Below are 16,882 nucleotides of genomic sequence, written 5' to 3' on the forward strand. Positions count from 1 at the left end.
GCTCCAGACGAAGGACTCTTCTGCTTTAAGAGAACAAGATGCTGAATCCACTCCTGCCGGATCTGATTGACATCTTGAGTGATGGTAGCAGCAGAGCTGATGCAGGAGCAGTATAAATATCAAGTACAAAGCTTTAACTCTGAAACTCAAACTTTCTTCCTGCTCCAACGATCGTTTTGAAAGAAGGGGAAGATGGCGCCAGACTGATTTTTTTTCTTTTTAACAAGAAGTGAAAGTGTTTTTCTTCAAAGTAAAGTGACTGTTTGAACTGAGTAGGAATATATAAAATGGACTTTTAAACCTTAAAAAAGCTAGTTATAATTTGGAGGTGCTAAAAAGTTATTTTCAAGATTTGGTTATTTCACAATTTAACTATAAAGTAATAAATGGACTAGAAAGTGAAAGTGTGTATTGAAAGTCATTAGTTGCATAAATGGCTCCCAAACCACATAGACCCGTTTTTAAAAGTGCGGAGGCATTGTTTGTTCATCAATCTGAAACACAGTCTTTGAAGTTATCCCCCAAAGCTTCTGTATTGACTTTAAAAGATTTACAATATGCTCTAAATGATGCCTTAAAGATTCAGTCTGAAAAAATATTTGAGAAGGTGGCAGAATTTATTGGAAAGGAGAGCAAGAAAATAAGGGAGGATACTTTGATGGCACTTCAAGTGTTTTCAGGCTGTATTGAGAATCTGGATGAATGTGTGGAAGAAGTGAAACAAAATAATCTGATGCTGGAGGCTAAAATGGGTGAAGTGGAGAATAAAATGGAAAAACCTGAAGATGAAATGATGATGATGCAATATAGAGATATGGAATTCGCCCTGAGGATCAGAGGTTTGAAAGAAAATCCGCAGGAGAATTTGGAAGAGACGTTGGTGGATGCCCTGGCGCCTATTTTGGGGTTTCAACTTGAGGATTTTTTTGGGAAGATAGAAAAAGTATTTTGTGTTAATTCTTGGATTGCTAAACAAAGGAAACTGCCAAGGGATGTGGTTGTGTATTTTACAAAGAGAAAGATTAGAAAAGAGATCATTCAAATCTCTTATAATAAAAGACTTAAAGTGGCTAATCAGGAGGTTTTGATTCTGAAAGAGATTCCTCCAAGAATTTTGAGAAAAAGGAAAGATTTTTTCTTTCTGACAGATGAATTAAAGAAACAACAGCTTCGGTTCAGGTGGGAGATACCAAAAGGGATTGTGGTGAATTATTCTGGAGAAAGATATTGTCTTAATACAGTAGGGAAGGCACGTGATTTTTATTCTAATGTATTGAAAGCAGGCTTACCATCATCCTCAGAAGTCAAAAAAGGAAAGGAAGAAGGAGAGTAACAGTTACAAGAAATAGTTTCGGAAGCTGTGCAATCCTTGGTTTTATTTAAAGATCTTAAGATTCAAAGAATGACACGGGCTGCATTTAGATTTAAGGAGTAATAATAACAGTAGAGATTAATGGAGGACTTTGATAGAAATAAGATTTAGAAATGGAATTTGTTAAAGATCGTAGGATAATCAAGATCTAATAATGGTGGATATTTGGGGATGGTATTTACAGTAGATCTTAAAAATTAGTATGTATGTGTTTAAATTGTTAGTCTAAATGTTGAAGATGGGGTTGTGATGATGCAATGTATTATTATGTATGGTTGAATTGTAAAAGATTACAATTTTTAAAAGTTAAAGTAATTTAGTGGAATATGTAAGATCTTTAAGATATTGGAAGAAGGCTGATTTGTTTATTATAGAAGAATGGATTTTGAAAGTTTTGAATCAGATAGAAATGGTAGAATTTGGAATATGTGAAGAAAATTTGTAATGGAGATATATTATGATGTTTAAGGAGAGTTAAAGCGCGACTGGATTTAAAGTGTAATTATAGTTAGTTAGTATATTTTAGATTAAGATTGTGAAAATAATACCCTGTATTCTGCTTTGGGAAGTCGGGGGGGAGGGCTGGGAGAGGTAGGGGTATTGGGTGGGTTAGGGTATGGGTTAGGGGTAAGGGGCGATGGGGTTTATGTTCAAAAATGTACTTCAAAACTTTTTAATAAAAAAAAGACTGCATCTACATCTGATGATAGAAGATTTCTGTAGCTGTTACGGTAGCAAAGAGTAAACTACAAGAATGAATGCAGGGATTACAAGGGATTAGTTGAAGAGTGTTTGGAAAGTGTGACAGGATTAAAATGCTATTTATTAGATACCAGGGAGCCAGTCTGGTTTAATGGTTAAATGCTAGAAAGTGGGAGACTCTGAATTCTAGCCTTAGCCTTAGCCATGACCTTGGGCTAAGACCTCTCAGCCCTACTCACTTCACAGGGTTGTTTTTGGGAAAATAGGAGGAGGAAGGTATGCTGGGTATGTTCACCATTTGAGTTATTTGTAAAAATAATAAATACAAATACAAATAAATAGATACTGTACTATTTAATATAATAAATACTATATGCTGAATTCATTTGGGAGAAAATTCATCAGTGTCTTTTATTTATAATAGTGGAAGAGAAGTATTTTAATTTTCCTCTAGGTTTGATTTAAAGGTGGAAAAGGAAGAAGTAAAAGAAGTTCCTATATATTCAGAAAGGGTATTAAAGGGTATTGAAATGATAAATAAAATAGACTTTCATTTCAGGGAGAAAGTCTAATGTTCATGGCTTAACTGTTCATGACTAACCAGAAGAGGAAATTGGGGACAGTAATAAAAGCTCAGTGAAAATATTGGTTCATTGTGTAACTACTGGGGAAGGCAAATCCCAGACAGAAAATCATGAGGAAAAAGTTAAAAAATATCAGAACCAAAATGTCTTCACACAAATAAATAAACATCTAGATATTAGGGGAAGTATAAAAAATGTTTCTGTGTACTTAAACTGGAAAAATGAAAAATGAAGAAAACCTGGCTGAACAGATTGAACAATTCCTAGTTTCCAATATATTTAAAATTTAGGTGAAAAAGATCAGAAAAGGAACAAAATGATGAAGCTGAATGGGAACTGAAGGAAATAATGTTGGGGATATTTGACTTAGAAAACTGTGAGTAAAGAGGGATATAGTAAAGCATGGATTGTGTTGAGAAAATGAGCTTCCTTTTTTCCGCTCCATATGTCACAAAGCTAAGGCTAGGATCTCTAGATGAAGATAAGTGGTGGTAAGCTTGAGACTTAATTTTAAGCACTCATGGACTCTGTTAAGAAAACTTTTAAAATGTTTTTTTCCATTTTCACAATACTGTTATAAGCCAATAAAAATAAACTATTGTCTTTATACTAGAAATTTTATACAAAGAGTATCTCTTGTTTTTTCTGCAGCAGATTAACAGTTATCCCTCTGGAAACTGTTCAAAAAGGTGTCTCAGAAAGATAAGAAGTACAAATGATAAGAGCTGTAACTTTTGAAAAGAAGATTCATTCTAAGTGGTTCAAGAGATATATAGTGGAATGGAAAAGATGGATTGATTTTATTCAGAACAAATATGGGACTACAAAGTATCATTTAGCATATGAATAGTTATTAGTTATTGTAATTAGAGGCTATATTATTTTTCTTTTCTATGGTTAAGGAGAGTTAAAGTGCGATAGGGTTTAAAACTTGTTCAAATGTAGTTTGTGAAGTAGGCACAAAGGGATATGTAAAAGAGAAAATACAACTTTTTATGTTATAGCTACCAAATCCTAAAAAAACATTCTTTGAAAGAAATGGTATCTTCTTTATGAATAAATATAATGCAACATAAAATTTAATGTCCATAGTAATACTAAGATTTGGAAAAGACTGTATTTGAACAGTTTTAAATTTCTAACCAGATCCAAAATACAGAAATAAACTATATTTGTTTTTATTCATAATATGTCAATATGGTTAATATTTCACAAATCACATGTATAAATCCTGATTACATACAAACTTCTTTCTAGAAACTATAATTGCATATTGACACAGAAAACATCATTTCAATTTTGATCAGTAAGTAATAAAATTTGTCTATATTTTAGTGAAATTTCATATGTTCATGATTCAAAATATATATCATTTTATCTCTACTGCCTATTGATGCAGATATATCTGCCCAATTAGTTTACATATTATTACTAAGAAACTTAATCACAAAGGCTATTTTCTTTGCTCTACAGGCTTTTATAAAACTTTTACATATAATGGCTCAGACTTCCTGGAAACCTAGCTAATAGGAACAATAGTCTAGAATTTGAATAATACAGCAACTTGATTACCCATTTCAGCCTTATCATCTCCACATAGAAAACACTGATCGAAATAGTGTGTTCCTTTGAATCTTCCATACTAAAGGACTGACTAGAAACTGATATTGTGGTTAACTGGAAGCACTAACCTATTCATGAGAAGGTCTCTCCTGTCCACCCTCGTTAGCATGGTAGTCTGTCCTGGGAGGGGAGTGAAAGGGAAGAGGCAGGCGGACAGCCGGGTCATTGAATGTGTGTGGGGAGGTTGCCAAGCCAGGAATGGCCTGGCTGCGGGAACCCTGAGTAAGTGGGTATAGGTCATGTTGGGCAGCTCCAATCCCCATCTGCCTCGCCTCATCTCATGGCGGTAGCACTGGTGTGATGTGTGCTCTCCTGCCCCATTGTGGTTGCGAGCAACTGTAAAACATCCCCCAATATATACATACATATACATAAAAATATACATATACTTCAATATCCTTGACCCTTTTGGGGAAGAATATAAATTTCAGTTGTCTGTCCACACATTTCATGAAGAAAATTATATACTTTCATTCCAAGATGGATGCTGGGTGGATGGAATCTGTTGAGATGACAGAAACTACATCTGGTAGTCACATTGACAGTAGGGGATTTTTGAGCATATGGCTCTCAATAGCATGTACAAAATTATGTTTGACCTTAATTCTCTCACTTGTGCATGTAATTTTGGCCCACCTGCCTAGAAAAAAAAGCCGAAAAGAGTCTGATGCAATGGATCCATGCTGTGTATGCTTGAGAGACAATGAAATTCTAGATTTCTCAAAAATGTCCAGCCATGGAAGTGCAATAACTTCAGTTATGTCTCCAAATTTTACTTCTTGGGAAGATTGCTGAGAATGGGGTAAGAGTATATTTCAGACTGCTTTGGGGAATATAAATGATCCAGATGTAGGGCAATCTGGATTCAGTTTTGGAATGAAGCAGAAAATGCACTGGTAGCTGTCATGGATAAACTCTAACAGGAATTAGATGAAGAGGGTACCCAACTATCTTCTTCCTAGATTTCTCAGCAATTTTTGATAATGTTCATCATAGTATCTTTTTGGATGGATTACAATGGTTGGAAGTTTGAAGCTGGACTGTGCAATACACATTAAGGAAGACAGAACCCTTAACAGTGAAGTTTATAGAAAACTGCCCCACACAGATCAGTATTTACATTTTGATTCTCACCACCCACTGGAGCACAAAATGGAAGTTATCAGCTGAAGGCCTGCCTATCAAGCTGAAGGCCTGCCTATCAGAAAAGATGGGAACAAAAAAGAACTCAAACACATCAAGGAAGAACCTGTGGTTATCCCAAGTGGGCCTTTATCAAATCTCAAAAAAGACCCAGCAGGAGCTCCTCCATAACAGACAAAGAAAACAATAAACAAAGCAACATAGCCATTCCACACTGTCAGGAATATCAGAAAATCTCAGGAAGATCTTCAGCCAACACAATATACATGCACACTTCAAACCCAAGAATACACTAGGGCAGAAGCTTGTCCACCCCAAGGATAAAAAACCTAGACACAAACTGAGCAACATGGTATATGCAATGAGCCATGTGCAGATCTGTACATTGGGGAAACAAAAGAACCACTTCATAAGCACATGGCACAATATAGGAGAACAAAAATACAGTATCAGAACAAGATTCAGCAGTCCATCTGCATTTAAAAGACAAAGGCCACACTTTCAAAGGCAGCAAAGTCCACATTTTGGACAGAGAGGACTGCTGGTTTGAAAGAAGTCTCCACAAACATTTGCACTACTCAGGTGACCTTGATGACATAGATAAACCTCCAGGTGGCCTCTACAACTCTGCAAATGACCAGCTCTCTGCAAGAAATGTAAATTCTTCCATTCTGTTCTAGTCAGAACTGAAGAAGCTTCTTGGATGAGAAGCGAAATGTCTTCAAAGAAAAACAAAGTCCAGTTGCCAAAAAAAGCATCTTTGGGACATTTAAGGCTGCAAGTCTAATATGATTTTCTTACTGTACAGAATTTAAATGCTGTCTCTGTAACATGCTCTAATGTCACCTCCATGTATAGTGGACATAAAATCATACTCCTAATGTTTCAAGGTCCTGACCTGTTCAATTTGATTATCATCTATCAGCTGCATATAAATTTTGGACCTTTTAGCAAAATTATTTATCATAAATAGATTTTCTATATAATAAATGACAGGATATTTCAGCATTTTTCCCAGGCTTATTAAGGTAGCAAGAAAATATTAACACAGCTTCTGCATACTGAAGTAACAACATGTATCTGTTTGGCTAGATGGAGATCAAGACTTGCTATTATTTCAGCTGCATGACATTTAAAATAGGGAATCAAAAAACCTTTTTAAAAAATCCTCTAACCTTTAAATTTTTCTTCATTTGAAACATCACAAGGAATGAAGATAGTTCTCTGTGGGTCATACTGCTTATCAAAGTATTCTTTGCTGGCTTTGCCTGCATCTGCATTCAAATCCACAAGTGCCACCTAGGAAAAAGAAAAGTGTTCCACACAGATCTATAAAATTAGGTGCATATCCTGACATAGAAGACGGAAAAATTAGTTATACCTTTCATAGACATAAAACAGAGAAAGAAAGTAGAGCAGTTTTAGAGAGTGGTGATTAGCTGATATATTTACATTTGTACAATATGTAGCTTTAGGTGAAACAAATGTGGTAGAAATTGCAAGCATATTACTTAACAATTTTGCATTATGTAACTTATTTGAGGACATAAATCCTAGGCATTTCAAAGGGAGGCTAAGTAAATTTCAACTGTTTGAAATGTGTCATTCCCTAGAAATTTTAGATTATACAACTTAAAAAATGAAGGAATATAAAATATCCTGACAGCAACCCAGTTGAATTTTGCATGACATTAAGTGCACATGGAATACATTACCAGTCTAACTATATAGTACACTAGTGTTTCCAAAGATTTGGGGGAAACATGCATACCTATTTTTATCCATGCATGTTAAAATAATTTTAAAATTAGAAACTGTGAATACAAACACCAAATCCTACTTCAAATAGACCCAGAAAAGTACAGTAATGTTTTATACCGAACATTCTCGGAAGAGGATTAAACGAAGATTTTACCCATTATCTGCACGTATCAGCAAATAAGCTGCACTTTGAAACTAGTACTACCCATTCTGTCGCTTCCAACCCACTCCCCCACCTCCCTCTCCCGTTCTCTCTCTCTCCCTCTCTCTCTCTCTTTCACACACACACACACACACACACACACATCCGCGAGCGCTACGAAGTTCGCAGAACTGGAGAGACAAAGCCAATAGCTCCGAGATACTTGCATGTTGAAGAAAAAGGAGGAGCCAGTTTGATCTTACGAATTCCGAGAGAAACTTCTATCATTGCTTCCCAGCGCGAGCGAGAAGGCAAGCAACGCAGGAACGTGGAGTGTCTGCTAGTGCTAGCTGGTCTTTTCTGCCCATACCTCTCCTCCCCCGCCGTCGCCACTCTCCTCTTCACCCGCACCCCGTCACTCGTTCTCGGGCAGCCTTACCTTACAACCTTTTTCCAGCAGAGCTTCGACGAAGGCTTTTCCTATGCCTTGAGCTGCCCCAGTGACCAGAGCCACTTTGCCCTTCAGGTGCATTTTGCTTCTCTTTGCACTTTCGCCCACGAGAACTGACACCGGTTCCCTGTCGCTCAGAGCTGCGCGCCCGCTCCGGCGATTCCCTTCGGCTGCTGGTATGAACCTCCACACAGCCTCCAGGCGCGGAGATCTGAAGGAAAACTGAATCCGACCCGTGCAAGCCGAAGTTGGTGTCACCTGCACTGAAGTTGCCTCCCTTTGTCCCTCCCTCCTCCAGCTCCACTCGCGGCTTCCCCTTCTGGTGACTGTCCGGCTGGCTGTCCCCAGTCTGAATTTCGTGTTTCAGCCTCTGCGTTTTGTTTCTTTCCGGAGATAAAGAAACAGGCTATCTTTGTCGTCCGGTCCCCTTCCCATTTCTTCTCGTTGTTTCTACGCCTCAGTTTGATGAGCCAACAAATGCCTCAGGCTATTCCTGCCGTTCAGTAAGGAATGGCCTGTCTGGTTAGGACAAAGCTTTGAAAGAAGGCATTTGTATAAGATGAAGAGCCCTAAAAATGAAAGAGCATACAGAAGGATCATTGACCTGGCCGAGACTATCTCCAATTGTTATTTAAGAAATGATAAATGATATGATAAAGCAAGGAATGGATCCTGTGAAAAAAAAATGAATAGTCCCAGCTCTTTGTGTTTTAAAAGTCATGCTGATATCAATGTCCAGTCACAGTCCATCAGGAATTATGTGCCTGACCATGGAAAGTGACCTCTGAATCAAATTATGGCCACTAAAAGTAAAGTTATGCTACTGATTGATAGCAGTACTACAGCTCTGGAACAGCATTGTGGCCACCAGCAAAACGTATAAATATCTAGGATGCCACTTTTTAGGAACCTTATTTCAATCCTGAAACAGTGAAGGCTGCTTGGATAATCTAATTAAAATGTAAGATTTCCTTCTTCCAGTTTTGATAATTCTGCCCCTTTTCTCCCTTCATTTTCAAACATTAACCTAGAAAGGAAATAGGGCTATCTCTCAGCATGTTCCACTGGTAGCATGAATTGATGTTCTGGTAATTCAAGTGAAAGCTTAATTTCTCAAATTTTACTTTAGCTGAGGTCACTGATAAATTCATAGATGTCTACCAGAGTCTCAGTCTTATCTCTGAGTTGGGAACAGCATGCCTGCAATTAGCATTAGACACAACACACCTAATTGGCGCTCTGAGAATGCTAAGCTAAAATGGGCCTTAGCCTTAAGCAGGGCTGTTTTTAGATTCACGTTCCCATATGCATACTTTCAAAAGAACTGATCTCTTTCATCTCTTTCTGATAGCATGAAAGAAAAAGGACCTTTGGGAAAAAGAGCTGATCACTAAGTCTCCTATATTCACTTTCAAATAGTATATTTTAAAGATCCAAAATACAGAAATAAACTATTTATTAGTTTTAGTTTTTATTAGTTTTTATAAACCGCCCTTCTCCCGAGGGACTCGGGGCGGTGTACAGAGGAAGGACGAAGAATACAGACCGAACAATAAAATAATAAGAAACACTAATGAACACAAACTGGGACCCCAATTAACGCTATCAACGCTATCATGCCAGGCCATATGTCAATATGGTTAATATTTCACAAATCACATGTATAAATCCTGATTACATACAAACTTCTTTCTAGAAACTATAATTGCATATTGACACAGAAAACATCATTTCAATTTTGATCAGTAAGTAATAAAATTTGTCTATATTTTAGTGAAATTTCATATGTTCATGATTCAAAATATATATCATTTTATCTCTACTGCCTATTGATGCAGATATATCTGCCCAATTAGTTTACATATTATTACTAAGAAACTTAATCACAAAGGCTATTTTCTTTGCTCTACAGGCTTTTATAAAACTTTTACATATAATGGCTCAGACTTCCTGGAAACCTAGCTAATAGGAACAATAGTCTAGAATTTGAATAATACAGCAACTTGATTACCCATTTCAGCCTTATCATCTCCACATAGAAAACACTGATCGAAATAGTGTGTTCCTTTGAATCTTCCATACTAAAGGACTGACTAGAAACTGATATTGTGGTTAACTGGAAGCACTAACCTATTCATGAGAAGGTCTCTCCTGTCCACCCTCGTTAGCATGGTAGTCTGTCCTGGGAGGGGAGTGAAAGGGAAGAGGCAGGCGGACAGCCGGGTCATTGAATGTGTGTGGGGAGGTTGCCAAGCCAGGAGTGGCCTGGCTGCGGGAACCCTGAGTAAGTAGGTATAGGTCATGTTGGGCAGCTCCAATCCCCATCTGCCTCGCCTCATCTCATGGCGGTAGCACTGGTGTGATGTGTGCTCTCCTGCCCCATTGTGGTTGCGAGCAACTGTAAAACATCCCCCAATATATACATACATATACATAAAAATATACATATACTTCAATATCCTTGACCCTTTTGGGGAAGAATATAAATTTCAGTTGTCTGTCCACACATTTCATGAAGAAAATTATATACTTTCATTCCAAGATGGATGCTGGGTGGATGGAATCTGTTGAGATGACAGAAACTACATCTGGTAGTTACATTGACAGTAGGGGATTTTTGAGCATATGGCTCTCAATAGCATGTACAAAATTATGTTTGACCTTAATTCTCTCACTTGTGCATGTAATTTTGGCCCACCTGCCTAGAAAAAAAAGCCGAAAAGAGTCTGATGCAATGGATCCATGCTGTGTATGCTTGAGAGACAATGAAATTCTAGATTTCTCAAAAATGTCCAGCCATGGAAGTGCAATAACTTCAGTTATGTCTCCAAATTTTACTTCTTGGGAAGATTGCTGAGAATGGGGTAAGAGTATATTTCAGACTGCTTTGGGGAATATAAATGATCCAGATGTAGGGCAATCTGGATTCAGTTTTGGAATGAAGCAGAAAATGCACTGGTAGCTGTCATGGATAAACTCCAACAGGAATTAGATGAAGAGGGTACCCAACTATCTTCTTCCTAGATTTCTCAGCAATTTTTGATAATGTTCATCATAGTATCTTTTTGGATGGATTACAATGGTTGGAAGTTTGAAGCTGGACTGTGCAATACACATTAAGGAAGACAGAACCCTTAACAGTGAAGTTTATAGAAAACTGCCCCACACAGATCAGTATTTACATTTTGATTCTCACCACCCACTGGAGCACAAAATGGAAGTTAGTATATTTTAAAGGTGCCAAATGCCCAGTTTTGAGATATTTCCTGTAGAAATTATAAAGTAACACAATAAAATGGAATAAAATGGAAATAGTCTTGGTTTTAAGTCTCTCATCTCTACTGGAAGTACTAGAAGAGTCAAGTTTAGTGTTATAAAAAGGAAGCTGCAGAAAAATGATAATTTTACCAGGTGGTAAAAAATCAGCATATGGAAGTAATCCTGGATGTTCAAATGTGCTACTCAGAGTCTTTTCCCATGATTCCATTAAAGTACTGCTTAAACCGGGTCTCTACTGTTCGCTTTTCTGAACATGAACTGGTGGGAAATACACTGCTGCAGTTTTAACATACTGACAAAACTGTACTTCTCCAAGCCTATTGATCAGTATGTTGAGAAAGAAGAGTAAATGTCTGATGAACCCAGGCAGGTATAACGTTCTGAGAAAAAAGCACAAAATCTACTACCCAAACAATCCTGCTCTAGGGCTGAAAATAGGAGAAGCTGAGCCACATAATAAAGTACTGCCTCTATTATTCTGTAGATCAGCTGTCCAGAGCACAGAATTTTAAAATTTCTCTTAACCTGCAGTCAAAATAAAGCTAACAACAGCTGATCAGCAGTTAAGCAAACAGCATAGTAAAGTGAACAGCTTTCTAAATCTAATTATGCCATTATATTTTAAGTATTATTCATAGATCTAGGTGTCAAAATATGTAAGTGGGTTTTTCTCCCTTAAATAATTGTTTCAAGTGGGGGCAGTGTTTATTACTTAGGACCACTTCTTTGGATAAATATAAAATTTATATCTTTTGACTCTTTCAGATTTTTTTAAATTTTACAAACATTTACTTTGAGGTATGAATTAAAGGGCTTGTTCCCATTATCAGAATCTCTGGATTTTACCAAGTAACAATCATACTTATTGAAACTGTTACATCGTTCATGGGTTTTAATTGTTGGATTAACTGGGTATAACAAAAATATTTTTCAATGGTTTTGATGCAGATGAGCATGGGTGCATGCTTTGTACACATATACATTGAAGGGTTGAAGGGTTACTTGGAAAATCAACTCTTACAACATGAAAGAGTTATCTTCTTCAAATACAACAATATTTCTTCTTGTATAAATATTAAATCTTCCTACCGTATCTTAATAACTTGTACCCTGGATAGATTATTGTGAAAAGCAGGATAAACTTCCTTAACAGCTACAAAATTAGTTTATTAATGGTGTAGGAATGTTCAGAAAATAAAACCAAGTTTAGTTTAGAACAAAATAACTCTATTTAAATTTTCTATTGGAATGTTTGAAGTTGATTGTGTTTCAATGGAAGAAAACCTCAAATATTTCTATGTTATGCTATAGGGAACAATGGCAATGTTTAGTAACCTCTTTGCCTTCTCACTTTTTGTTCCAACGTTACAATAATAGGTGACACAGCTGTCAAGAGAATAATTAACAACAATGCTTTGAAATGCCAATAGCAAACTTAGGAAAAAAACAGTTAAGTATGGTTTCCATAGTCTTCAAAAGCAACCAAAACAATAAGATAGTCCAAGCAACTATCTTTTTTTCATTTCTAAGATTGAAAAGATAGGAGAAAAAAGAAGGATATACAAATGCTGGGGAAGAATATTCAATATTTCTGCCAGTGTTGTGGTTCAAATATCCCAGTTGCCCCCTTCCCTGTGGTTGCATTAAATACAAAAGCTTTAGGGATGCTCTGATATTTATGCTGCATCTGAAATATAAATTAAAATGAAAATCTCAGTATTGTTCACACAATAGAGTAATATACAAAATGTAAACAATTATTTATACTACAAATGTGATGAGCAAAAGCCATTTAACACCTTGAGGACAAATACCACGGCTAAGGCACAGTTAAACCCATTGGTTTTTGTGCCAAGCTATTTGTTGGACTGTGTCCCAATTTTAAATATTATAGACTTAAGAAAAAGAAGTGCCTTGCAGATTTAGTGGGGTTTTAACTACAGGAATCCCTCCCTACATTGGCAGTCATCCATAACTTCCCTTGAGTCACTCAAGATTTTCAAAGACTCACAAAAGCTCTTGTTATACCGTAGTATGGTCAGTGTGAGCTGACCATATTGTTTGCTACAGTAAGAGCAGAAGCATCTCTATATTAATTATTAAGTTACTTATTTTCTCTCTATATTTTTTTTCTCGCTCAAGATGGTGGCGGTCATTGGTTGAGCTCTGGGAGCTCTGCGATGGGCCTCAAAGTTGGGCAGTCTGGGAAGCCCGACCGAGGCACAGCAGTCTGACGGGGGGGTTGGAGTAGGCAACAGCTGTCTGGTGCCGCTTTTTGCAGCGCGGATGCCTCTGCCCCTCTGGAATGGCAGCAGCGACCTGGTGGCCCAAAGATCGGCCGTGGTCCTATCGGCCGATCAGCTGGCAGGCGCTGGGGCAGTGAGGATGTCCCCCGCTCCTCCTCAAACAGTGGCAGTGGCCCGAAGGTCGGCCACGGCGGCCTGGCACCCCAAAGATCAGCCGCGGCAGCCTGGCACCCAAGGGTCAGCCATGGCGGCCTGGCAGCCCGAGGGTCAGCTGTGGTGGCCCAGCGGCCCGAAGATCAGCCGATCAGTTGGCGGGCACTAGGGTGGCGAGGATGTTCCCCGCCCCTTCTTGAACGGTGGCAGCGGTGCGAAGGTCGGCCGCGGCGGCCTGGTGGCCCGAGGGTCAGCCATGGCAGCCTGGCGGCCTGGCAACCCGAAGATCGTCCTTAATTAGCTGGCGAGTGCTTGTGCGGCACGGATATCTGCCGCCCCCCCAGAACGGCAGCAGTGGCGTATCGGCCCAAAGGTAATGGCAGCAGTGGCCTGGCGGCCCGAGGATCAGCTGCGTTCTGGCCCAGTACCTTGGGTCAGCTGGCGAGCATTTTTTTTGCAGCGTGGATGTTTCCTGCTCTCCCGGAGTGGTGGCAGCAGCCTGGCAGCCTGAGATTGGCCATGGCCTGCCGGGTCTAGCGTCCCAGATGAACTTGTTGGGGCATGGAGGCCTCCCGCCCTTTCGGAATGGCAACATTGGCCGGGAGATTATGGCAGCCTGATGATCGGCCGTGTCCGCATTTAATGCCTGGTTGGAGGTTGGAGGAAATGCAGAAGCAGCGAGGAGATGACAGTGGCCTGGAGATCGTCTACGGATGTGATCTGAACTATAACTGTGATGTTTTCGACATGGGACTTTTCTGTTTATCTGCTTATTTCAACATTAAGCTGGTTATTTGGACATGGCTTATACTTCTGCTTCTGTAACTTCCCTATTGATAGTCCGGAATTGACCTGGGACCTAACCGTGGTGAGAGTGTGGTTTTGGATTCGCCATCAACCACCCCACTGGTGTGAGAGACCAGTGGGGTAGGTTTATCCCAGTAGTTGTACCCTGTCCACCTCAGACTGGATGCCTCAGCTGTAGTGAGAGGGCAGTTTGGGGTTTCTTTTGCCTGGTTACCGGCTCGGGTGAGAGCAGAGCTGGATTGGGGGACTTGAGGTACTTCTGGACTTAATATCAGTGTCATCTTGATATTAACTTGACAACATCTGACTACCAATTTGTTATAAGTGCCCTATGTGGATATCTTTAGCACTATATGGCTCGTCTGCGTTACTCTAGTGCTGACTTGTACGCTCTCAGGGGGGTTTCTCCCTCCTGGGTACGACCTGCCGCCTTTGTTTGTAATTTCCTTAATGACGGACCCAATTTTTGCGACCCCGAGAGGTGGCTGGGCATGGATAGGGGCCTCTGGGGGAAATATATCAAGAGGCCCCTAGTACGTTTTTTAGCTGGTTGTTTTAAAGGGTTAGGGAGGGGGGAATGGGAGGGTTGGGAGGGAATTAGGATGTGTTTCTTCAACCAGCTGTCAGTCTGGGCCGGAGATGGTCCCTGGTGAGAGGGGTTTGGGGTTGGGGGCTTCTGGTTTTCCTGGTATAGGGAATGGCAGCAGGCTGTCACACGGAGGGCCATATCGACATCTGGGATCATGCCCCCACTGTCTTCAAGTGGTGGCGTGCTCTGACCCTCCGGTTGGTACCCGTTTACCCGGGGGTGTGGGGGATCAGGTCCCTGAGCTTAGGCTGGTGTACTTCAATGCCAGATCCATGGTGAATAAGGCTCCCCTCGTCCATGATTTGATCGAGGAGGAACGCGCGGATCTGGCATGCATTACAGAAACCTGGTTGGGCTCAGAGGGAGGTGTCCCTCTGACTGAGCTTTGCCCTCCAGGTTTCCGTGTGTTGCATCAGCCGAGGGCTCAGGGCAGGGGTGGTGGGGTGGCAGTAGTTATACGGGAGACCTTATGTCCGCAGGAGTCCACTGTTTTACAGATAGGTGGGAGTGAGTCCCTCCTCCTGAGGTGTGGCCCTAGGGCTCAGTTGGGCTTGTTGCTCACATACCTGGCACCCATCTGTGTGGCAATGGCCCTGCCCGAGCTTCTTGACACCCTCTCAGGGTTGTCGGTTGAGTTTCCCAGACTTATAGTTCTGGGCAACTTTAACCTTCCTTCTCTGGGAGGGTCGTCTGAGTTAGCCCGGGAGTTCTTGGCCTCCATGACGGCCATGGACCTGACCCAAGTAATTCAGGGTCCCACCCATGGGGGGACACACTCTCGACCTAGTTTTCTTATCTGGGCAGTGGCTTGATGATCTGGGAGGGGGCTCACCAACTATTGTCCCCCTGTCATGGTCTGATCATCACCTCCTGCAGTTGGTCTTCTACTATGCCACCCCCCGCTGCTGGGCTGTGGAACTGACCAGGTGGTTCTGCCCCAGGCACCTAATGGACCCGGAATGGTTCCAGATGGCGCTTGGGTCTATACCTATCCCCCTCACTCACAGCCCGGTCGACGCCTTGGTGGATGCCTGGGAAAGGGCTGCCACCGAGGCGCTTGACCGTGTTGTACCCTTGCGACCCCTGACCCGGCGCAGATCCCGATGGGCTCCATGGTTTTCTGTGGAGCTCCGGGAGATGAAGCGTAGGAGATGGGGTCTAGAGAGCTGTTGGAGATCCAGCTGATCCAAATCTGACCGATTGCAGTTAAGAATCTTTATAAGGTCTTATCTTGCAGCGATGAGGACGGCAAAGGCTAATTACTTTGCTGACCTCATTGCGTCTGCAGATAATTGCCCAGCCACCCTGTTTTGGGTGACTCGCTCCCTTCTCAACTAGGAGGTGAGGGAGGATCCCTTACAGGGGCGGGCCGAGGAGTTTAGTCATCATCTGACGGATAAAATCACTCAGATTCGGACTGGTTTGGACTCTGACTGGGCAGAGTCTGATGTGGAGGAATCAGACGGCCTTGAGCGTGTTATCTGGACTGAGTTTGATCCTGTTTCCCCTGATGATGTGGACAGGATGAGGAGGAGGCTGAGCTCCACCACCTGTTTGTTGGACCCGTGCCCCTCCTGGCTGGTTTATGCGGCTCGGGAGGAGACACGAGGCTGGTTCCAGGCAGTAATAACTGCTTCCTTGAAGGAGGGTATCTTTCCCGCTGCCCTGAAGGAGGCGGTGGTGAGACCCCTCCTCAAGAAGCCTGCCCTGGACCCGGCTGTTTTAAATAACTATCGTCCGGTCTCCAACCTTCGCTTTTTGGCGAAGGTTGTTGAGAATGTGGTGGCTCCTCAGCTTCCTCTGTTCCTGGATGAAGCTGATTATCTGGACCAGTACCAATCGGGTTTCAGGCCCGGGCACAGCACGGAGATGGCATTGGTCGTGCTGGTGAATGATCTTTGCTGGGCTCGGGACAGGGGTTGTTCCTCTGTCCTAGTCCTAATAGATCTCTCAGCGGCTTTCGATACCATCGACCATGGTATCCTACTGCGGCGTCTCAGGTGGTTGGCAGTGGGAGGCACTGTTTTGCA

General features: G+C 41.0%; 1 protein-coding gene across 1 annotated transcript in view; it reads right to left on the reverse strand.

Annotated features, from left to right (window-relative positions):
* The window catches only part of HPGD (15-hydroxyprostaglandin dehydrogenase), a gene marked incomplete at its 5' end in the record, with an annotated part of 28,412 nt that extends 20,553 nt beyond the window's left edge, over positions 1 to 7,859 (reverse strand). Inside the window, 2 exons of the mRNA XM_083367043.1 lie at positions 6,600 to 6,723; positions 7,767 to 7,859. Coding sequence (XP_083223169.1) covers positions 6,600 to 6,723; positions 7,767 to 7,859 — 217 coding nt within the window. The remainder of the gene's footprint in view (positions 1 to 6,599; positions 6,724 to 7,766) is intronic.
* Positions 7,860 to 16,882: the final 9,023 nt, after the last annotated feature.

The sequence above is a fragment of the Vipera ursinii genome (genome assembly GCF_947247035.1).
Source record: "Vipera ursinii genome assembly, chromosome: 7".
Taxonomy (NCBI): Eukaryota; Metazoa; Chordata; class Lepidosauria; order Squamata; family Viperidae; genus Vipera; species Vipera ursinii.